The sequence below is a fragment of the Seriola aureovittata genome, chromosome 2, assembly GCF_021018895.1.
Source record: "Seriola aureovittata isolate HTS-2021-v1 ecotype China chromosome 2, ASM2101889v1, whole genome shotgun sequence".
Lineage (NCBI taxonomy): Eukaryota > Metazoa > Chordata > Actinopteri > Carangiformes > Carangidae > Seriola > Seriola aureovittata.
Genome location: NC_079365.1, coordinates 17,068,881 through 17,092,838, shown reverse-complemented (window position 1 = coordinate 17,092,838; position 23,958 = coordinate 17,068,881). Strand labels below are relative to the sequence as shown.

Sequence of the window (23,958 nt, the reverse complement as noted above, 5' to 3'; positions counted from 1 at the left end):
AAACGCCATAGTATAGTTAGGCATAAAATGTCAGAAAACGTCATAGTATAGTAAGGCATTAAAACGTCATAGTATAGTAAGGCCTAAAATGTCAAAAAACGCCATAGTATAGTAGAGCATAAAAATGCCAAAAAACGCCATAGTATAGTAAGGCATATAAAGGTCAAAAAACATCACAGTATAGTAAGGCATTAAAACGCCATAGTATAGTAGGGCATAAAATGTCAAAAAACGTCATTGTATAGAAAGGCATAAAAATGCCATAGTATAGTAAGGCATAAAATGTCAGAAAACGTCATAGTACAGTAAGGCATGAAAAGGTCAAAAAACGCCATAGTATAGAAAGGCATAAAAAGTCATAGTATAGTAAGGCATAAAATGTCAGAAAACGTCATAGTACAGTAAGGCATAAAAAGGTCAAAAAACGCCATAGTATTGTAAGGCATTAAAATGCCATAGTATAGTAAGGCATAAAAAGGTCAAAAAACGTCATAGTATAGAAAGGAATAAAAACGCCATAGTATAGTAAGGCATTAAAACGCCATAGTATAGTAAGCTATAAAATGTCAAAAAACGCCATAGTATAATAAGGCATTAAAACGCCATAGTATAGTAAGGCATAAAATGTCAAAAAATGTCATACTATAGAAAGGCATTAAAACACCATAGTATAGTTAGGACATAAAATATCAAAAAAAGCCATAGTATAGTAAGGCATAAAATGTCAAAAAATGTCATACTATAGAAAGGCATTAAAACGCCATAGTATAGTTAGGCATAAAATGTCAAAAAACATCATAGTATACTATGGCATTAAAATGCCATAGTATAGTAAGGCGTAAAATGTCAAAAAACGCCATAGTATAGTAGGGTATAAAAATGTCAAAAAACGTCATAGTATAGTAAGGCATAAAATATCAAAAAAAGCCATAGTATAGTAAGGCATAAAATATCAAAAAAAGCCATAGTATAGTAATGCATAAAATGTCAAAAAATGTCATAGTACAGTAAGGCATGAAAAGGTCAAAAAACGCCATAGTATAGAAAGGCATAAAAAGTCATAGTATAGTAAGGCATAAAATGTCAGAAAACGTCATAGTACAGTAAGGCATAAAAAGGTCAAAAAACGCCATAGTATTGTAAGGCATTAAAATGCCATAGTATAGTAAGGCATAAAAAGGTCAAAAAACGTCATAGTATAGAAAGGAATAAAAACGCCATAGTATAGTAAGGCATTAAAACGCCATAGTATAGTAAGCTATAAAATGTCAAAAAACGCCATAGTATAATAAGGCATTAAAACGCCATAGTATAGTAAGGCATAAAATGTCAAAAAATGTCATACTATAGAAAGGCATTAAAACACCATAGTATAGTTAGGCATAAAATATCAAAAAAAGCCATAGTATAGTAAGGCATAAAATGTCAAAAAATGTCATACTATAGAAAGGCATTAAAACGCCATAGTATAGTTAGGCATAAAATGTCAAAAAACATCATAGTATACTATGGCATTAAAATGCCATAGTATAGTAAGGCGTAAAATGTCAAAAAACGCCATAGTATAGTAGGGTATAAAAATGTCAAAAAACGTCATAGTATAGTAAGGCATAAAATATCAAAAAAAGCCATAGTATAGTAAGGCATAAAATATCAAAAAAAGCCATAGTATAGTAAGGCATAAAATGTCAAAAAATGTCATACTATAGAAAGGCATTAAAACGCCATAATATAGTTAGGCATAAAATGTCAAAAAACGTCATAGTATAGTAAGGCATAAAATGTCAAAAAACGTCATAGTATAGTAAGGCATAAAATATCAAAAAAAGCCACAGTATAGTAAGGCATAAAATGTCAAAAAACGTCATAGTATAGTAAGGCATAAAATGTCAAAAAACGCCATAGTACAGTAAGGCATAAAATGTCAAAAAACGTCATAGTATAGTAGGGTATAAAAATATCAAAAAACATCATAGTATAGTAAGGCAAAAAATCTCAAAAAACGCCATAGTATAGTAAGGCATAAAAACATCATAGTATAGTAAGGCATAAAATGTCATAAAACGTCATAGTATACTAAGGCATCAAAATGCCATAGTATAGTAAGGCACAAAAATGTCAAAATACGTCATAGTATAGTAAGGCATAAAATGTCAGAAAACGTCATAGTATAGTAAGGCATAAAAAGGTCAAAAAACGTCATAGTATAATAAGGCATAAGAATGCCATAGTATAGTAAGGCATAAAATGTCAGAAAACATCATAGTATAGTAAGGCATTAAAACGCCATAGTATAGTAATGCATAAAATGTCAAAAAACGTCATGGTATAATAAGGCATAAGAATGCCATAGTATAGTAAGGCATAAAATGTCAGAAAACATCATAGTATAGTAAGGCATTAAAACGCCATAGTATAGTAAGGCCTAAAATGTCATAGTATTGTAAGACATAAAACATCATAGTGTAGTAAGGCATAAAAACATTTAAAAAAAACTTCATAGTATGGTAAGATATATAACTTCAAAGTGTAATAAGTTTTAAAAAATGTCACAAAATTCCATGCTATATTTGTAAGACATTTTTCTGAATTTGCAAATTTATAGTTCGTATTCATGGAGGTCTTTTACATTTCCAGATTACACATTTACTCATGGATTGTCAATCTGTTCACAAAAATAATACTGAAACAAATCTCCCTCCATATATCAGCAACGAAATGCACTGAAAGTACTAAAAGAAAAAGTACAACTGATGCATTAACATGAAAGTAGCATTTTAATTGTTAGTCATCGAGGTGGAGCTAATTTTAACTACATCATCAACTGGATAGGAGACGGTCTGCTGTTTTTTCTCTTCCTTAGCCTATATTTGTTTACAGTTTTTGGTTTATTGGCATCTTGTATGCCAAATTATCTCTTAGCTGTCCCTGTTTGCAATGTGTCCATTGATGTTCAGACAAATATCACTGGATAATTTTGATACTGAAACATAAAGACGTCATGATTCCCTTGCAAGTTCTGAAGTTTTAAACAGTGTCATTTTCTGATATAAGCGAATAACTGGATGTGTATTTGCTACAGCAAGAAATCCACAAGGTGTCACACTGAATTAGAATACGTGTCAGTCTGTGTGTTCAAATTTGATTGAATTATGAATTAGAGAAGAAGTAGCTGATGTCCCTGAAGTACAATACTCAAGTAAATGTACGTTAGTTACTTTCCACCAATGCCAAACAGACACTTTATGCACAGTTCAGTGTAAACAAGACAGGAGGATGCACATGTACAATAATTTTTATTTAGAGGCCACAGCTCTTGCATATTACAACTGTTGGCTTTCATAAGGCAAAAGCAAGAATGAATCCACCAGCTAATTCACACAGAAAACAGAAAGCGTTGGGGAGGGTGGGAACCCACAGGCATGCAGCGATGGCTCAGAATGCAATGTACAGCATTTTATATTTATATATATATTTATATAATATATACAAAACAACAGTGAGACCCAAACAAATGCCAGACATCTCATTCTACACAATTACAGAACAAAGACAGACCAACTTTTTTTTTTCAATAAAAAAAATTATTTTTGCTCTTTTCTTTGTAAAAGTGCAACTCAATTAAAATAGAACCTGTTTCAAGGCCTTTTAATGTTGAAATAAAAATAGAATCTCCCAAGTTATCAAAATGGAGCTATGAGAATATTGCATCTCTAGAATACCCACTTGTTGAAGTTCAAGATTCCTGTTGAACCATGTCTAATTCGTAATTGAGATGAGATCACATAGCATTGACACATGATAAAAATGCAAGTCTAGACTTACTGTTGATGTTAATAACAGTGAGTAGACGACAGTTTATCTGTAACAGCCGTAAACAAATACAGAGGTTTATTTTCAGTTTGAAGCAGTTGGCATTCACTTATAAACAGACAAGACAAAGAAAAGGGTCCACACACTCATCATCACGACAATGAACCATTAATGAATGTAGAATACGACAAAGAAGCGCCATATAGGTTTGCATTGGACAGGGACACACCTATTAATCTCACTCAACATTGTCAAACAAATGGTTCTCCATATTGCTTAGTAACACATATAAATGAATTTAGAAATGAATGAAACAAAGATAGGTGCTATCTTTATCATGACACAGCTAAACTGCCAATCATGGTTATTTTTTTAACATTTTTATTTTGATTTTCCTCAGTATAAGTACTATTTTTATAGTTAATAGTTCCTTCATAGGCATTTCGAGCTGACGAAGAGGTCCTAGAGTGGCTATCTGAGTTGGTACATGCATCGGTAACCAGGCTAAAGTCAAAAGTGTTAAAGGGGGAGGGTCGGGTGAGGAGGTTCAGGGAGGGAGGGGCTGGAGTGTCAGTGCACGGGCTCTAGTCGTCCTCTTCATCCTCCTCATCGCTGTCCTTCATGGAGATGCCCTGCATGCCTCCTTCCCTCACCGAAGCAGTGGCCTCCTCCACGGTCAGCCTGTTGCGCACCGTGTCGTACATCTTACTGTTCAGGGTGGAGTCGAGGACGCCCTGCAGGCGGAAGTCCCGGTACTTTTTCTATAGGAGGACAGAGATGCGTCAACGCAGCGAGGACACATTGACTTCTGGGCATTTTCATCAGGCTGCCAGGTGTTTGCTGTCTTACCTTTGTAATCCTGATGAGGATCTTGAGCTGGTAGACGTGGAGCTGCTGATCCATGCGTTCGGTGAGCCAGGTCCCCAGCAGGTTCATGGTGGCAGTGTACCATTGCTGAAACACATAAACACAACACTCTCCAGCAAAACACACACTCACACACATACTCAAGACATCATAACATAACACTAACCTTTAAGACACACATGAAGCACTAAAACTAAACAAATACAGCATATGACAGTAACATTTACATTCAAGCACCCCGTGTGTGTATTTCAGCATCACTTCAATAAAACCTGCAAGATGGTTCTTCCATTCATTTCACCCGTGTGTACAGTTAGTGAGGATTAATGTTGAGCATCTAACCCACTTCACAAGAGGAAAATTCTTGCATTTCATGAGTCCGAATCAGAAGTCAATGCAAGTTAACAGACTGTAGTGATGTAAGAATGAAGTCAAAATAAATAAATCTTAACAGCTACAAAAGAATCACAAGCTACAGTATAGTGTGCTTGTTTCAACTGTTTCTGTTTTTGTTATCATGCACCTTAAATTTGAGAAACAACAACTTTAACTTTTATTACTCAGATCGCCTTCTGTTTCCGCCTGGTTTAAAGATCCTGAAAACCTGGTTTCAAATCTTAAAGATCTTTTGATCTTTTGAAACATAAAAGACTAATAAGTCACAATCAAAGTTAAAGTTTAGAAGAACTTTCTTTCTTGCGTATCATTTACTGAGAGTTTACTACTCAAAAACTGACCTAATCTGCTTCAGCAGGACTGTGTGGGTGTGGTTTGATCAGATGCCATTGATGGTGGCTAAATGCTGATTGGTTCATTGAGGTAAGTGACATCAACTTCTTCAAAATGAGTCCTGTCCACTTTAAACCAGAGGGAGGAGCGAAGAGTCTGTCTTCGTGTGGTAAAGGATTAGTCCATCCTTTTGGAAAACTCTCATATCTGTATGGTACATATAAATATGGTTAGTTTAGCTAAGCATAAAGACTAGAAACAGCTAGCCTGACTCCAAGGACATCTGCTCAAGCACCATACTTATGAATAATGCTGAGGTACTTGTACTTTACTTCAGTACTTTTAATTTACTGCTACTCTTTACTTTTACTGTACTAGATAGCAGATGTAAATATTGTACTTTTTATTCCTTTTACGACACTTTTTCACATTAAAATCTTGCATATAGTACATGTGATCATCTTATAATATAGTTATGTTTAAATTGTCCAACAGTTTAAGATGGTCATTACATGTTTATACATTATTCATAACAATCCAGTGATATAAAATATATAATAATATAACACTCTTACACAGGCTATTCTAGATAATGAATACATCTGATAATTTACATGCATTTTGCTGATAATACCGCTGTGCATTTACTTAGGTCAAATTGTAAAACCAGGACCTTTTAAGTAAGTATATTCGAAGCAGGGTATTGTTATTTTTTAGTGAAGACCTCCTCCTCCACTGTAAACAAGCAAACTCTCAGCAAGAAAGAGAACAAGTGTAGTTCCCAAAGTGTTGAACTACTCCTTTAATGTAGGACCGCATCACTCAAAGTGAGAAGCTGATTGAGGAAACAGGTTTTCAGGGCCTTTAAATTTATCAGACAGAGACTCACCTACTTACCCACTCCCCGAGATATTTATAAATTAAACATGAAACTTGGTCTTAAATCACTCTTGGTGACATAATGACAAATTTAATCTAATTAAATTAAAACTAAACTGAGTCATGAAGCCATTCACTTTGGGCCCTATGGTTTGTTTCAGTAAACATTCCCAACACACACACACACACGCACACGCACATACGCAGACACACACACACACACGCAGACACACTCACACACGCGCACACACACGCAGACACACACACACACACACACACACGCGCACACACGCAGACACACGACGAGTCTGACATCCGCACACAAACTACAGTCATCGCACTCTGAAGAGCTGAAAAGAGGCATTTTAGAGTAATTTACTCAGAGCACTGACACTACAGCTACTTGACAAAAATAATAAAACAAAGGGAAGTCATAAAGTGTTGACAGATTTATCTGTTTTGAACTGTAATTACCCTTTGAAATACTAAAAAAATCCAAGTCAATATTTTGTAAAAGCTGCATGGCCCATCAATCACTGAAGGCAATTACCCAAAAACCCAAGCTGCATTTAAAATACCCTACTCTGGTTGGAGAGAGAAAACTTCTATGGGGAATTGAAATTATAGTTTTGACACAAGTTCATTAGCAAAAGAAAAATAGAATGAGAGTGAGTAAATGGTTAGCAGGCAGGGAGCAGCGGTGCTATTTTCTTGTACCTTTTCTCGACTTTGATTTGGGCGGTAGTTTCCCAGACTGTGTTAAGTTTAAAGTTACAAGAGAACAGCACCCTGGTCTAATAGAAACAGTTGTCATACCTCCAATATCAAGAAAAGAAGTCAACTTTAACCATGTGAGTAGGCAGGAACGCAAGACGGTTTATGAGGCCCAAATTAGAAGTGTGAGGATTTCATCTGTTTGGTTGTTGAGGTTTAGTTTTTTGTTTATTTAGATCTGGATTAGCTGAATGGCTGAAACGTTTAAGACTTCAGGCCGGATATGCAGATGCCTGTCCACTTCACAGTCGAGTTGAGCGTGCAGTGCATGCAGACCTCGTGGGTGGGTGGCAGAGTACGTGCTAAGGAAGACTGCTCTATGTGCAAATGAGGCAGAGCTCTGAGGAGGAGGGTCATGCTAGAAGATGTACACAGGAAGATTATTTGACTCTAAAATCATGCCAACCAACATAATGTGATAAAACAACGCAACGCAACACTAGAGATAAGTGCCACTTTTTGAAGAGAGGAGGCAGCAGGAATGGTGTTAATCAGAAAAGAGGAGATAAAAAGGATTGAAATAAATTAGTGGAAGAAAGAGAGATAAAGTAGAGCCTATGCAACATCTAGAAACATTTTTCACATGCATGCAAATGGATGGATGGAAATGAATTAAAATGAAAGAAAAGAACATTGACATCCTTGAACTAAAGTGTAGGTTAAAATGCTAAAACTGAAACATTAACAGCTGGAGGAATCTTTCATTTAACATGACAGTGCTGAGTAGGATTTCGGTGCAACTTAGGGGCCACACAGAGGACACGGAGGGAGGCGGGAGGAAGGAGGGGGGGGACTCCACAGTAGAATAAGTGACGACACAGAAGGAGACAGGGGAGCCAGTGTGGACCTCAAAGACAAAAGCAGACCCACTTCACAACAGCATCACTCCTCACTCCCAACCCACAAAAACAAAAATAAAAACAACAAAAACAAAAACAATAAAAAAAAAAAAAAAAAAAAATCATATTCATCTGGCACGAGACTCCCGCTTCTACAGCCAACACAAAAATAGAAAACCAAAGAGAGACTTCTGAGTCTCTCTCAGACATAAAAAACTTCACGTCACTGCCTCACAGAATCTGTCGAGCACACAAAGCCGTCACACACCTGTAGAGACACAGGTCCATACAAATAGTTTCTGAATGACATGAAGCACACATCACAGCATTATGTGTCGTTCAAATCACACATGGGAGGACACATTACTGTCAATGTATCCTGTTAGGATTATGTTTTTGTAAGACAGTGCTCTCTTCACCCTCTAACACACTGGTTCCCAACCTTTTTGGCTTGTGACCTTCAATAGCAAAGTCTGTGGTGATCCGTCTCCATAATGTTGCCTGTCTGTGAACTGTGAGCAGTCCAACCAGAGTCATATTTCCCTCTCTGATTGCTTCATTTTCATAGTTTTAACTGACTCCTGCAGGCTGTTGCACAAGCTATGTTTAGGTTCACACATAGCTTAGTTTGGATGTAGTTAAGATAGCACTTAGAAATTTACAGCTACACCAAGAAGGTGGAGGTCACTTGAGAGAGTAAAGAAAGAAATTTTTATTTTACATTACTTTGACACCCTACATCCCTTTACAATTATGATGACACTGACAAAGGCGCCAGCCTTGCAGGCACGCAGCTGACCACCAGCGTTGTTATACGTTGATATTTGGTTGAATGTAGGTTGTGACATCGGGTGACTAAAACTCAACGTCAGGACGACGTCTAACGCCAATGTTAATTTGTTCATTTGAATACTGACGACAGCTGACTGGTTTTAAGTTGTCATGTTAAGTAACCAAAATCCAACGCCTTCTAAACGTCACATGCCAACGCCATCTTGACATATAAAATACAGACATTCTAGTCATGACTAAAACCCATCGTCTGCTAAATGTAACAATGTCAATTAGCCATGGTTGTGTTTTGTCATCAACCCGATTTTCGTTTCCATCCAAAATTTAACATCTGTCTGATGTTGCATTGACATCTGGTGCCTGATGGAAGAGACTGTTTTGCTGGAGTTAGTATTTGTGGCCGTATTTATGTGTAAAGCCATCTTTAGCTTCCAAGAAACAAACACTCCAAACAGCTGCAGTGATTAGGCAATTAGTTAAATCTGCAACTATTTTGATAACTGATTAATCATCAAATGATTTTTCACGAGAAAATGCCAAACATTTTCTGGTTCCAGCTTCTAAAATCCTTTTCTTTGTCTGATATTAGAATAAACTGAATATGTTTGGGTTTTGAACTGTTGTTGGAACAAAACATTACATATTTTAATTACATTTTTAATGGTTCCTGATGTTTTAAAGACCGAACAATTGATAATTTAATCATGAAAAGAATGTCTTATTAACCAATAATTAAAATAATTCTTGGTTGCATCCCCAGTTCATCAGTGAGGTACAGGCAATTACTGATGCATTGTTTGTGAGCTAGTTTACACATTATCACACACTTTACTCTCTCCTTTAATTTAACACTGTTGTCTTCATTTCTGTAACTACTCAGTCGTGCCTTTCTGTCTCACTTTATCTAAAACATGCACGACGTGAAACACCTCCCTCTTTTCATTATGGTTGACTTAGTGAAGTTGTGGTGTAAGTTCAGATACTGCAGTTACACAAAGCAGCAGGTTTAGTATAAAACTAACTACCAGTTGTGTAGCGGTTTGTGCCGACCTTATCCTGAAATTAGCGCAACAAGCTGTCGTAGAGGTAGTATTTCACACGAAAAACACAAAATAATAAGTCAGAATAATTAACTTTGCTTTGTGTAGCAGAAATATTCCTCCCTATACTGTAAATCATCTCGCAACCTCTCAGATTTATCTTGTGAGCCCTTAGTGTGGTCTTGAACTCCAGGTTGGGAACCACTGCTCTAACAGACCAAGGGTATGTGAAATGTCAGCCTCCGAGCTTGACATCATTATGTCTCCCTGGACCATCCAGCAGTGCATCTTACACCCAGCATTTTCAGTTGACATAGAAAAACTGCATGGGTGCTTCCCTGTGGACTGGACCAAGAGGGCTGAGTGTCATTTCTTCAGGAGGCTGACATGCTCGATGTGGAAAGTATCTGAGCGCAGTGGTTAGCTACAAATATAAGTCAGTGTGCTGACAGACGATCACTATGGATAGTTCTGTTCTTTCCAGAGAGCACTGCTTCAGATAATCCTTTTTTGAGGATGCTTTTATGGACTCTTTGTAAATAAAAGTTTCCTTTTTTTAACACACAAAGGCCCAAAAGCACTGTGGCAATGCACACCAGAATGCAGAGGGCAGCAGCTAAGGTTCAGAGAGAAGAAAGACAGGAAGAAAGAGAAAAGTCAAGAGGGGTAGAGGATCAGAAAAGCCTCTTCTCCCAGGCTGAAATACATTTCCTGGTCTCAAAATGGGACTTATCCCTCCCTGCCCTGTTGTTTTGCCACATTTAGGAAGGCCCCTCCCTTCTTATGAGGAGGAGACGGCATCTTACTTACATCAAATAACCTTTCTATATACACCTCCTCATTGACCTTATCACGAAGCATATCCTGAGAGTGGCGCACAAAGGTCACATAGCCATCGGCCACGTCCATGCCAGGTTTCTGGAAAACAGAAACAGAAGAGTCAGCAATCAGGGAAGGGATGACCAAACACTGGCTGTATCACAAATTACTATGATCAAAGAAGGCAGAGAAGAAAGACAGAGGTTGATTAAAATTCATAGGATTTTGTTCTACTATATTAACTATTAAACACACAAGCTCAGGAGCAAACAGAGGGGCAGGATGTTATTAGACTTACAGGTACATCCACATATTTTGAGGCAGCTTTCACCTGAAATCAGAACGAAATTGTCAAAAAAAGGTAAAGACTTTCCATGATAAAATTTTAGTCACTATTAATATTTTTAAGGCTGGATGTCTTTTAAAAAGAGTTTGATATGAGTGCCAATATGATAATAAATAAAGTACAATCTGAAACTAATGACATTTAGGCAGAAACTGTCAAATCAAAGAACAAGTCACCAATTTAATGCCAGTTTTAGGTACTTCAATACTGTACTGGAACATTTTGGTTGATATCCAGAAAGTATAAATAATCAACCCTAAAGTATTACGGAATGATTCTGAAGAATCATCTGGTTCAAGGACAATGAGGCACTGAGGGACTGAAGAACGAGAAGCTTCATCTCACCGTGAATGAGAGGAATGAGGAGAAGAGCGTGCCCTCATCATATCTGGAAATCTTAGCCAACACACCCTCCAGAATGGCAACAAACTGAGAAACAAAGGAAAGACCACAGTTGTTAAGTCATAACTTGTAACAGGTTACAGTTCTGATCCGCTGACAAGATAATAAAGTGCTAGCACAGCTGATGTACAGGTGTACCTTTGCAACCAGGAGCTGGATCATGTCCCTCACACTTTCCTCAATGAGATCGTCTATTTGGGAGGCAAACTGTTTCTGTAAAAAAAAAAAAAAAGAAAAGAAATAAATAAAAAGAGCATCATTTTCAACAAAAGGATTCATGCAAGTGGATATACACCAAATAAATGTTCACTTTTAACACGCAGTTACTGTCCCACTCGAAGTTTTTACCTCTTGGCCCAACTCCATAGCGCACAATTTAGCTGATTGGTCCTTGGCATCCACCATCACATTGAACATGGTGCATAATGTTGGAGAAATGCGGAAATCTGTGGACTTGCTGCTCTTTGTCAGCTTGGACTCAAATGCCATCCTGGTGCTGCAATGCAAGTGAAATATTTTACATTACACATGATAGAATAAAATGCCTGTAAAGAGTGCCTCAAAGTATTTCTGTTTCTGTCAGTCGTTCTTCCTCTCATGCACAGAAACACAGAAACACACCGCTTGACGCAGTTCTCAATCATGTTGCTCGACATGAGCTTGATGCGGCTCTCGAGGTGTTTGGCAAACTCCTCCTCAGGCCAGTGCAGGTCCCTGATGAAAGTCTGGAGGGCGTCCAGCTTCCAGAAGAGATCCTCCGACGTCCCAGAGCCGTTACTGCCATTGACCCAAAGACACACACACACATACACACACATACACACAGGTCAGACGACAAAGGTCACGCTGCTGGAAAGAGGGGGTCAAGAGGTGGGAAGGGGGGTTGGGGTGGGGGGTTGGGGGTTGGGAGAGAAGGGGTGGTTGTGGCAGGTGCAGAGGAGGATGCTGTTCCTCTACACCTAAACACAGTTCAATTTTACTCCGACCATATACTGACAGGTCTGTTCAAATGCTCCTGTTTGCTCAGGGGTTTCTGGACAGTCAGTGTATGGGGGGAAAAAAGGAGCGGGCAGGGTTTACTGTAACAAATCAATAACCATGCTGCAGAGTATGATTATTGACTGGGATGTGAAGTGGCCACATGCAGGTAAAGTCACTGCAGATACAGCAGCTAATCAACACTGTGTCAAGACAAAGGAGGAGGGAATGGAGAAGTGAGGGAGGGCGTGTAAAAATGGCCTTTTATGGTCCAAGTCTTTTTCCGCAAAAAATAAAGATCTCCAAATTGATTTCCCTCATCACAGGCCCTCTCTCAACATCCATGTCCCCATGGCTGGTGGGGCCCCTTAAAGAATTACCAAACAAACCATGCAGACCTTTGCGGGCCATCCTGAGTAGAGCTGATTGGGAAAGTGCCGCAGGAAAGATGTGGAATTGGGAGGGAGGGTGATAAGACGGAGAGGGATAGGTGTGAACGCCTGCGGCCAAGCCTCTTCCTATTATCATCTCCAGTCCAATCCAGTCTCTACTCTCCCAGCCAGACTACTAGCAGGTGGTCAAGGTCAGAGGTGTACCTACAGCCATGTACGATCTACAGTATGCTAAAAATCACTAAAGCAAATGTCTGTGGACTACAAACCAGAGGAGATACATCTTTTGTAGAACGGAGATCTTGACTTGCAAATGTTTTCAAATGGGGACATTACCGTTTTGTTTTTTTTCTCTCTGCACAGTAAATTCCCCAAATAGCCTCGGAGGAATATTTTTTTTTTTTTATAAGTTTTGGCCTGTATCTCCACACCTCAGCTCAACAGCATGCATGTTGAGACAAATGAGAGTGTTTCAGCCTCTCATTTAAGAAAGCAGAACCCCATCTACTCTAACACCTCTCAGAGCGCCCTTGGCATGAACATGAACAGCATTCACTCTCAAGGCAAATTATGCTTAAATTCACCGTTTTACTTTTTCATTATTTGTAACATTTTGTCTCTAGTTAGATCCACACAGAAGACATTTTATGTATATTTAAAATGTTTTAAACAGTCTTTATCTGAGGGCATCTTCATACCAAGGCAGTCTCTGCTTGTTTAATGATTTCTAAAGTAAACTAGTTGAATACACACTCAGAGTCATATATAGCAGCCATCCATGACGGGGTAGAAAAGCTAGGCATTTGTGGAAGGTTAACTGATAGTCCTGCTACTGGCACTGGCAGATTTGGTACTTTGGGAATTTGGAGGTTCACATTTGGTAGATTCACATTGGGCAGATTACTTGTTAAACTCCTGCAGAAAAGACAGACAAAAAGAAAAAAAGAATCCATAACAGTGGTGTGGGAGCTGCAGAAAGCCATGTAACACTCATCATAAAAGTAACGTGAAATCTGAAATTAGGTGAAGACAGGAACGTACAGTAGCACACATATACAAGACCAACAGTAATTGTCAAAGACACACATTATATGAGAAGACCTACAGAGTAAAAGAGAGACTCATGAACACATATACTGTATTGAATGCAGTGACAGGGAGAAGCAACTTAATACTGAAAAACACAAATAAATATATTTTACCTGAATAAATCTTACATATAATCTTTGCAATAAAAAAATGCAAAAGCAAAAAGTGTGGAAGCCAGGACGAATAAATAACATAACAGCAACATAATAGACTGGAGGCCATTTGGTTCAGTGGCAACATGTCGAAGCACACGTTATGAAGGTTAGTTCACAAAACAAAGCAACAGAAATAATATTAGAAATATTAGGTGTTGCCCTGATCCCAATGTGTCCCAATGAGAGAGAGTGGTAAGACACATACATTAGTCAAATACTATTTTCAGAAAAAATAACCTATTTGTTTCACAGAAAAAATAGGTTATTCAGCCCACGCTTTGATCATTCTTTAAAAGTGAACCTACAGGAAGCCTGGGTGAACATTACAGCTGCTCTCACAGATTTCTCAGCCTCCACGTAGTCAGTCTGTCATCTGAATATAAAAGCCTTGCATCTCCAACCATCCTACAGCGTAGCTAGAAAGACGGAGGCTCCTTACTTTACAGGCTCCCAGGACTCTCGATCAAAGCCCTTGTGAATAGACTGTGCGATGGAGGACTCCATCAGATCCACATATCTAACCACCAGAGGAGCATACAGATCCTGAAGGTGTTTGTGGAACTTTCCATTGCACAGATGAACTGTGTAAAAAAAAAAGAAAAAAAAGATAGAAAGATATCAGTGCCTTTGTTAAAGCATAGAAATATATGTAGTAGCTATACAACGAATGTGGGACAAGAGCGGAGGCTTACGGTCTGTCCGGAGGAAGTCGTTGAGAAGCTGGAAAAGAGGGAAGCTGTCCCAGCTCTCAGGGGATTGGATCTCCAGAGCAGCGTCCATGTCGATGGCGTAGAGGGCCAGGAAGTTTTCTGCGTGCTCCACCATGAGGTCTGTCCACCATGCAAATGCCTAGAGACACAGCAGGAGGGAAAGGAAGCAGGTGAATAAGGTCTCCTGTTTAACCGATGAGGGGACACAAGGAGGAAGGAAGGAGAAACTAATACACACAACTGGAGCTTATTGGTCCTAAAAGGAAATGTCACTGGATTCATGTACGCTTTATATATGTTAAAGGAGTAGTTCAATATGTTGGGAAATAGGCTTATTCGCTTCCTTACCAAGAGTTTGATTCATTCCATTCTCATATCTGTGTTAAATTTTAAACTAGAAACAGCAGCCTGTTAACTTAGCATAAAGACTGGATCAGACTGGGTCTGACCAAAGGTAAAAAAAAAAAAAAAATGCGTACCAGCATCTCAAAGCTCACTTACTGATACACTACAGTTTTTTTTAATCCACACAAAACAACAGGCTTTGGTTTCACAGGTGGTTATGTGCCATTACAATTATTTCTTGGCCGGTCACTGTGACTTCCTGGAGTCCCAATGGTCGCCGAGTCCCACACATAACTGCACATTACAGTAAACATTTGGACAGAGCCAGGCAAGCTGTTTCCCCATTTTCAGTCTTTATGCTAAGCCATGCTAACTGACTGTGGACTCGAGTTTCATGTTAAACAGACAGATGAGGGAGTGATATCGATCTTCTCATCTAACTCTCTCCAAGAAAGCGAATAAGCCCATTTCCCAAATGTCAAACTATACTTTTAAGTATGCAGCAGATGTCCTCTGTTATCTAGTATTAGGAAATATTTATTTGCGTGTGTGAATAATTATACTCGGACTCTGAAATTCTTGGGTATTTCCTCCCAAACATTTCACAAAAGAAAAGGACACACCATCACACCTGTACGACTTGTGAACGTTTGCCTGTGTATGTGTGTGTGTGTGTGTTTCCCGCCACGTACTCTGAGATCGAGTCCACAGCTTTTATTGATTAGAGCTTAAAGGCGGGATTAATTATAAATCCATTTATACGTAGCAGAAGAATCACACAGCAGGGGTTGCATGTTCGTGCCTTGTTATATTCATGACCGTATCTATTGATTTAAGGGGAAAGGTGCTTTTCTCATGCAAATGTGGAGCTCCCTGCATGCTTTTCTCTCAAGCTAAGAGACGAGAGGGGCCCACCATTCACATCACTGACAAACCCATAGCCCATTAGATGTGAATGTGACTCATGCACATCTTCGACTAGGCACACCAAAGACTGCAGCACACAGCATCTCTTGTGTTGGAGTGCGTCTGGCCAATTAGTTAAGTAAGTCTCTGAGATTCAGCAGGCCGTTTTCTAGCACCGTCAGGACTTCCTCGCCCTTTGACAGCAGAAGTACAGTAGTTGCTTTGCTGGCAGTCTTGGCTTGGCTTATTTGCTTATCATTCAGACTAACAAGTTGCCAAGTTCAATAAAAGCTTAATCTTTCAAAATTATGCTGCATGCTTTCTTTTAAAATTTTTGTCAGTTATCTTCCCATCTGGCTTAACCATTTTGGCAGTCAAAACCTTACTTACCTGTCTACTTACCTGCCCACACCCAAAATATAAAAAGCTTGATAGCTCTAGTGTTGACAAACAGGCAGCAAACAAACATTTTCTCCATCACATTCAAGGAGAGGAGAGGTACTCTTATTACAGACAGGGAGGGTTAAGGAAGGGGGAGGGGGGCCGTAAAAGCTTCCGACAGGTGAGGGAGGGGAAAACGCTCAAAGGTCGCCAGGCGGAGAGGCCTCCAACCTTTGATAGTGGTAAAGGGACACATACAGGACCCTGAGAGCTCTACGACAGACCCAGCGTTCAGCCAGACAAACTGATAGTGCTGTATCAATGCAACTGTATCAAGGGACCAATCCTGAGGGAGTGTATTGATGCTGAGGGGGAGGAGGGGTAAGGAGACGAGGCATCATCTACTGGACATGCACGGAGCATTATGGGAGTTTCTCATTCAACTTGACTACATACCTCTTTTCCCTGCTTGGACAGTCACCAATCATATGACAGTGAGAACACGGGAAGATGTACAGAACAATAATGTATTTTTGAGGCATTTCTGTATAGGTTTTGTAAACTAAGAGTAGACAGCAGAGAGGGATGGAAGAGGAGAAGCTGGGGGGAGTAATGCTTGAACAAGTGCGGACTGTGAAATTAATTGTTGGATGGAGGGGGAAACAAATGTTTATGGTGGATCAAACTTCAAAGGTTCACATGGAGCATACTTTGGGAAATTTACTGGTTCAGCATGCTTGGAGAGAAAGGAAACCTCTTTATGGCCCGATGAACATGCTTTATGATCACAATTATGTTGCGCAAGCTACAGTGCCTTTTCATTTTTAAACAAGTTTGCTCTCACTTCTATGCCTACAAACCCACCCACTGCTACAGTATCTATGAGTTCATTCTCTGCCTAGAAAGGTGCCTCTTGCCATAGTGGCGCACATGCCAAACAGGGGGATCGTGATGGGGACTGAAGAGGAAAAAGAAATAAAAATACTGTACCGATTGATCTCCAGAACTTGTGACTGCCGCCTGTCAAGCATATTCAGAGAGATACAATAAATCTGCTTTATCTGCATATTCTAAGATCACATTGGATCACCTTCAGATCTACACAACTGCACATGCTCATCATGTTTTCCATCAGCTCAGTGTTTATGGTAGCAAATAGGATGCAGTGAGGAAGGTATTTACAGCGTTGGAAAGTAACTAATTACATTTACTCAAGTACTGTACTTAAGTATAATTATGAGGTACATGTACTTTATTTGAGTATTTCCATTATATACTTCTACTCCACTACATTTCAGAGGGAAATATTGTACTCTTTACTCCACTCTACTGATTTGACAGCTTTAGTTACAAGTTACTTGTCAGATTAAGATTTTACATAAAAAAACATATGATACATTTATAATATACAATGCATTGTTACATATTAAACCAATGCTTTCTCATCTTTTTGGCTTGTAAACCTTTACAACCCTAGAGTACTTTCAAATCTAGGCTTCTCAGATGGTATTATTCAAATAACTGTACGGGGCTAAAAGAGGCACTAATACAATATTCCATTAAAAAAAAGTTTATAGATAAGTATGGAAGAGAAGCGAGTGATTTTTTTTTCTTTTTTTTCCCCCAGTCTGTAAAAACAACCCCCAAGAGGCAAGTGAAGAACGGTGAAAACAGGTGATTTTTTTTCCAGGCTAATTTTCGTTTTCATTTGTTTTTTTTTTCACAGCATGGGAGAAATGTGCCTTCAAGGCTTTCTGAAGATCTTAAAGAAAAATAAAGAAAAAACTGAAAAGAATAAGTAACTAAATCAAGAAATTTAATAGAAATCATACTCCAGTCTCTTAGGTGAAAGTCCTATGTGTGATTCATTCTTCCATCACAGCTTTATCACTCTTTATACTATCTCACCTGACTTCCTGAAGCATTTCTGGCAGAAAGCCTTCATCGATTAAACCACATTTCAGCCAAAAGCAGGATGAGAACAGTAATGTTATATAACTGGCTAACACACATTATATGTACTTTGTGTTTAAAAAGCATGGACAAATTAAAATATCACCTAGACGGAAACATAAATGTTTTTAATCCCAGTTAGACTGGGCTAGTGGTGCACTTCAGCTTCTTGTGGCCAAATTGAGTATTACAAAAAAAAACAGCACATTTTTCACTTGCCTCCCAGGGAACATACGGGAAAAAAAATAAATAAACAATCACTCACAGATGGAAAAAACTTTGAAAAATGATCCTGGCAAAAAATAGATTTGTCACTTGCATTTCAGGGCTTCTGTGAACATGTCTAAAAGCTGAATACAAATTTGATTAGCAGAACGTTTTTTCTTTTTTACCACCCCATTAATCATCTCACATTTTTGTCTCTCTCACTGATGCATCGGTATTTACAGTCTAATAATTTAAGATATTATTTTCTGCTGAAGGAGAACGTTTACTTTTGATATTTTTAATCAATTTTAACTGCAAATACTTCTGGACTTCTACTTAAGTGGGATTGTGAATCCAGGACTTTAACTTGTAATTGTGTATTTCTACATTGTCGTGTTGAAACTTTGACACACAAGTAAAAGATCTGAGTACTTCTCCCGCCTCTTTCTATGTTGTCTTCTAATTGTGGCAAAAGGGAAACTTAATACAACATTATGAGCACGCAGAAGCCATGAATAATGTACACTGGCCTCTATTTCTGTTTTGCATCCTGTTTACCCTCCTGCCCTCTGTTTATACTGGACTTATTGAGCATTGCAACACTGAGCTATGAACTGTGATCAGAGGAAAGAAGTGCACACATTGTATCATTTTCTGTCTAATTTACAGCCTCTGCTCAGACATAGCGCTCTGATTCCATGTAGCCATGGTCTGTCGAACAGCAATTAGAGCTTTCCTAAATTAAATTCATCTGTGAAAGGGTTTTTTTTTAGTTACCCATAGATGAAAGCAGCTTTATTTATAGAAGACTGATAATAAGACTAACTCCCTGCTGTGGGGCGGAGTGAGATAAGAGTGAGAGCATAGAGGGAAAGTGTTTTGAGGAGGAGAGGAGGAGAGGGTTCTCACTCACCTCCGCATGGTGTTCCTGGTTCTGCTGGAGGACCTCTATGACTAACTCCGCCAGGCGAATTGTTTCCTCCAGCTTTTTGGCAGGCGTGACTAAGCGGCCTACGTTCTCTGAGACAAAAGGATGAGGGTGAGGGATGAGTGGTTAGTCAAGCACAGAGAAGGATTCCAGGGGGATTTTTATGACTATTCAGAAGATTTTTCCTTGTCTATATTTTTGACCGTTTGATGAAAGTATAAACACAGCGCTTACACTGTGATGTTTTACGTCTCATACACCCTAAACAAATAAAGCGTGTTCTCATTTATATGCATTTTAGGCTGCATGACATAAAGCAACATAAGTGATGTGTTTGTAGGATAATCAGATTAATGTTGGAGGAGTATCAGGCACAAGAATAGTGGCGCTGAGATGGAAGTGCAATGTGGCATCAAAAACATGCATTTTGTGAAGCGGTACTGAATAAGCCTTCTGTATAAGGAGCTGTCGCATGGCATTGGTCAAAAACACTCACTGAACACACACTGTAAACATAATTCATTACTATTGTTTCAAGCCTCCAAGATTTCCAATTCATATATTACTGATTCGAATCTAGGGCTTTGCGCTGCTATAAAGTGGAACTGATGAAAAGTGACAATAATTTCATCAATATCTGTGCAAATATTTTTCTAAAAATAAAGATGTAAAAATTTACTAAAATTACATTCATGGTATTTTTTTACAATTATTTCAATACTTTTAAAAGACAATTTGTAGGGTACTCAGACATTTTTGACATGCTTTTTAGAATTATGATGAATTTCATCTTATTACATAATCTTTGACAATACTACACAAAATGACTTTCTTGAAGCAGGTCATAGATTTTACGGCTAAAGTCACCCTGACTCATTTCAGCAAAATGCCGAAGGTGTTTGGTTCACAAGATGCTTAAAAATGTCATTGTCTCAAAAAGTCATCTTAAATTAATAAAACAGTTGCAGATCAATTGATTGAATTACCTTAGATTTGTTTTAATAAACGTATTTACAGTGTGATGCCGTTGTATCCGCTAAGGAATTGTGTGCTAAAAAGCTGTTTCTGCCTCCACTTATATGTAGCTGTTGACTTTGGTCTATAATTTGCAAAAGCTCCAAATCACTTGCTTGTACCTTTGCTGACAGAATGATCTGATAAGACAGTTACATGTCATGAAATGGGAATATTCAAAAGGTACGACTAAGTGAAATGATATGTGTAGAATTTGAACATGGAACTGAATGGCTACACAAATCAAAAGCACATAGATACATAACTCTACATAAAACATTAGCGATCTTATTAAACACTGCAGTTCTGTTGGGGGTTCTTTTATTGTTTTCACTATTATTTTACTAAGTGGTAGCGTTTTCTCAAAGGTTCCTCAGATATATCAGGCCAAACGAATTCATGGATCTACTTTTGCATCTTGGATGTGTAACAGAATAAAAAAACCCTGATCTGCCACTTTAGCTTCCGCCTTCAATTCTCATGTAAAGTCGATCATCAGGGGAAATCTGAGCTATCTAAAGAGTCGAGGTTATACTTCAGCGAATGTCTTCAGGGACATTTGATCAACACTAATCGATGGATCACATGGGTTTGTATTACAAGAACCATATATCTTGTGGTCATAATGTCCTGTAGGGGGGAGCTCTCTGAAAACATGTATAAAGGTTTAGTCTGGAAGGAGCAGCACAGCACGCCTCTGTGGTTTCATGAGAACCATTAAGACATTACAATCAAAAACTGTATGCTATATATCCATTATGGCAATTAAAATGACACCAATTCTCCAATGTGTCGGACTACCATGGAAAATTAAAGGGCCAGTTCCCTGGTGGTATTTCTTCATGCAGATGGTTTCGGTTTACCTGCATTGTTTCAGGTATGGAAGTGTCAGAGGCAGATACCGGCAACCGGCTACAAATATTTTGGTTGGCTGGATGAGGTGGTCTGCATCTGGCCTAGGTTTTATGTTTTGTTGTCACCTGATGTAAATGGTTTTACATGGGCTTGTGTGATGGCTTTTAGCTTATGGTTTGTTTGGTTTTTTTGATCATAAAGTCTTATTTGTTTTTTTCATTTTATTATGTTTAATGTATTTTATTTTAGGTCTATGTTTCAAGACAAATGTGACCTCAGGGATAATAAAGTGAAATTGTGGATGAAGTGGAAGTAACAATAAAACCATAACTATCTGAATGACTGCATACGGACGTTTGTTTGTTTGTTTTATATGGTGGAACTGACCCTTTTACTATCCTAAATGACTAATAAATTTGATTTAAGGTAATATATGACATTAAGAAAATGCATGTATGTATACGCTTCTCAAAAATACAGTCTTTAACTGAAATGTTTGTGTTGCATTTGATGAGGTTTACATTAATATGTTGCTTATGTCACTCTTATTTCTTTTTACTTTTTTTAGGCAAATATAAAACTTATTGTGTGAGATTGTATTACTCTATAATTGCTCATGCACAAATGTTGATTTGATATATTTACAACAACCTAACTAATCACATAATTATTCTGTGAACTGAATATTGGATGAAATCTCAAGTAAAGAAAATGAAACTTCTAGAACAAACAGAAATGAATCATATCTGGAATGATATAAAGTAATACAATCTCCACTGTGTTTACTTTATAAAAAGAGATGCTTAAAACATGGCAAGACATTTGAGAACTTGAATGAGTGTGTATATTACCAGTTTGTATAATATACTGTATGGAAGATGTACTACGGGTAAATTCTGTGCAAACATGCATATGTTCTGTATCTACTGACAAAATACATGTGTGTGAAGGGGGGAGGGGTTAAAGGTCTGTGTGTATGTACATGTATGTGTGCGCTGTGGCTAAACCACAAGCTAAACATGAGTTCACCTGGATCCTTTTGATCCTTTTGACCTTTCTCAACTTCAGCGAGAAAAAAAAGAGAGAAAAGATAAAGAGCAGATGTTTAGAATTAGCACGGTTCTAGGGTTATTGTCACGTTACAGGGGGAAAGCTCAGAGTTGTTATTCATCACCATGTGACCCTTTCAAAGAATCGGCTGGGACATTTTCAGCTCCAGGGAGTGGAGGTTTCTAGGCAACAGACAAACGTCACAAACACATAATAAAAACAGAAACACTGAAACATTACCCTGTGGAAAATTTGAAATTAAAATAGTGATAAGATGTTTGTTAACAAACAGACAAAAGCTTAGACTGTCGTAAACAGGTAGGACACACAAACAGCTGCCAGGATCATAGACAGGACACACTGAGTGACTTGGATTGATTTGAATCAAGGAAAAAAAAAAAACACAAACGGGAGCTGTTAAATCCAGACACCTTAGCCTGTCCTCCCCATACAAAAGCTCTGCCGACAGATGCTCCTTCACTATCTCTGGTGTCACAGTGGGGGGAGAAAAAAAAAAAAAAAAAAAAAAGCCTACCTGTTCGGTACAGCACACCACTGACACATGATCAGACCAAATGACTGGAGGAGATAACAATGTAAGCAATGTAAAAATGCATTCAAGTCAAAAGAATGGGTATCCAACCAAAAGAAAGAAGCTTACAGACCAGACTGCTCATTCATGTCCATCACAAACAGATGGTACCAAAAAAAGGACCCCAACTGATTCGGTGTGGTACTGCTCAGATCTCTCGAATGGTGCGCTCCCCACTCACTCTCACAGACAAAAGGCACAGATAAAAACAAGCATGGCAGGAGCAACATCTCTGAAGAAAGAGGAGAGGCAGGAGGGGGATGAGATGGAAGAGAAGGAGGAGGAGGAGAGAGACTAGGGGAGAGGATGATGAAGGTACTCACGGATGGTTAAATCCATCACTTGAGACGCCAAGCAGAAGACAGGGTGCTCATACATTTCCCTCTTTTTCCCTATAAAAAAGGATTGGGGCATGCAAGAGGCTGGGGTCAGAGGTGGGAAGGCTAGAGGTCAGAGGCTGATGGGAAGAGGGCTGTCCAGGTGAAAACGATATTCTGCTGGGCAGGAGGCCCGGTAGCAAAGTCCAATGTTTGGTTTGTTTTGAAGCAGACGCCTCACAAGGACAGTGGGAAGTAAATTCACATTGCATGGCAAGATAGTAAGGTTTAAATCCTTACTATCTTTAGCACCCTGAGGGATTTCTTTCAAAACATAAACAACATCAGAGTTCTCTATGTAAATATGCAAAGTGCATGTCAATGCATTTAATGAATATACTGGAAGAAAATACACAGCAAGGAAGAATAAGACATTATAAAATGTCTTGTCTTTGATGTAATTTTTGATATGTAATCCATGCCAATAAAGAAAGACCGTGTTGTTATGTCTCAAAGCACATGCAGGTGTCTGATGCTGGTTTGTCGGCGTTCAATCCCAGCATTCCTTTGGTTGTAAGCCACTTATCACATAGTAAAATTGTCAAATAAAGTGATAACTGTGGCAAAGCCAAGAACTGTGAGCAAGGAGAAAAAAAGCAGAGCAGACAGGGAGGGAGAAGGAGCAGAAGATAGTGGTCTTCAGCAAGAACATAAGACAGAGGTGACAGGAGAGCTGCTAGTATTTCAAGGCAGGAGGGTGTTAAGGGGGGCGGGCAGCATCAGCTG

The 23,958-nt window shown here is 38.5% G+C and overlaps 1 protein-coding gene across 10 annotated transcripts in view; it reads right to left on the bottom strand.

Annotated features, from left to right (window-relative positions):
- Positions 1–3,277: 3,277 nt before the first annotated feature.
- The window catches only part of cadpsb (Ca2+-dependent activator protein for secretion b), a 66,721-nt gene continuing 46,040 nt past the window's right edge, over positions 3,278–23,958 (bottom strand). Inside the window, exons 17-30 of one of the 10 annotated variants that reach the window (XM_056392466.1) lie at positions 23,179–23,247; positions 19,330–19,436; positions 17,247–17,276; positions 14,607–14,763; positions 14,354–14,495; positions 13,424–13,585; positions 11,922–12,077; positions 11,649–11,796; positions 11,439–11,513; positions 11,244–11,327; positions 10,851–10,883; positions 10,544–10,651; positions 4,663–4,767; positions 3,278–4,574 (exon numbers count right to left, since the gene is read on the bottom strand). In XM_056392466.1, coding sequence (XP_056248441.1) covers positions 4,398–4,574; positions 4,663–4,767; positions 10,544–10,651; positions 10,851–10,883; positions 11,244–11,327; positions 11,439–11,513; positions 11,649–11,796; positions 11,922–12,077; positions 13,424–13,585; positions 14,354–14,495; positions 14,607–14,763; positions 17,247–17,276; positions 19,330–19,436; positions 23,179–23,247 — 1,553 coding nt within the window. In that variant the 3' untranslated portion in view covers positions 3,278–4,397. Of the gene's footprint in view, positions 4,575–4,662; positions 4,768–10,543; positions 10,652–10,850; positions 10,884–11,243; positions 11,328–11,438; positions 11,514–11,648; positions 11,797–11,921; positions 12,078–13,423; positions 13,586–14,353; positions 14,496–14,606; positions 14,764–17,246; positions 17,277–19,329; positions 19,437–22,242; positions 22,276–23,178; positions 23,248–23,958 lie in introns of all 10 variants that reach the window. The other 9 variants (XM_056392483.1, XM_056392518.1, XM_056392475.1 and 6 more) reach the window with 9 other exon arrangements.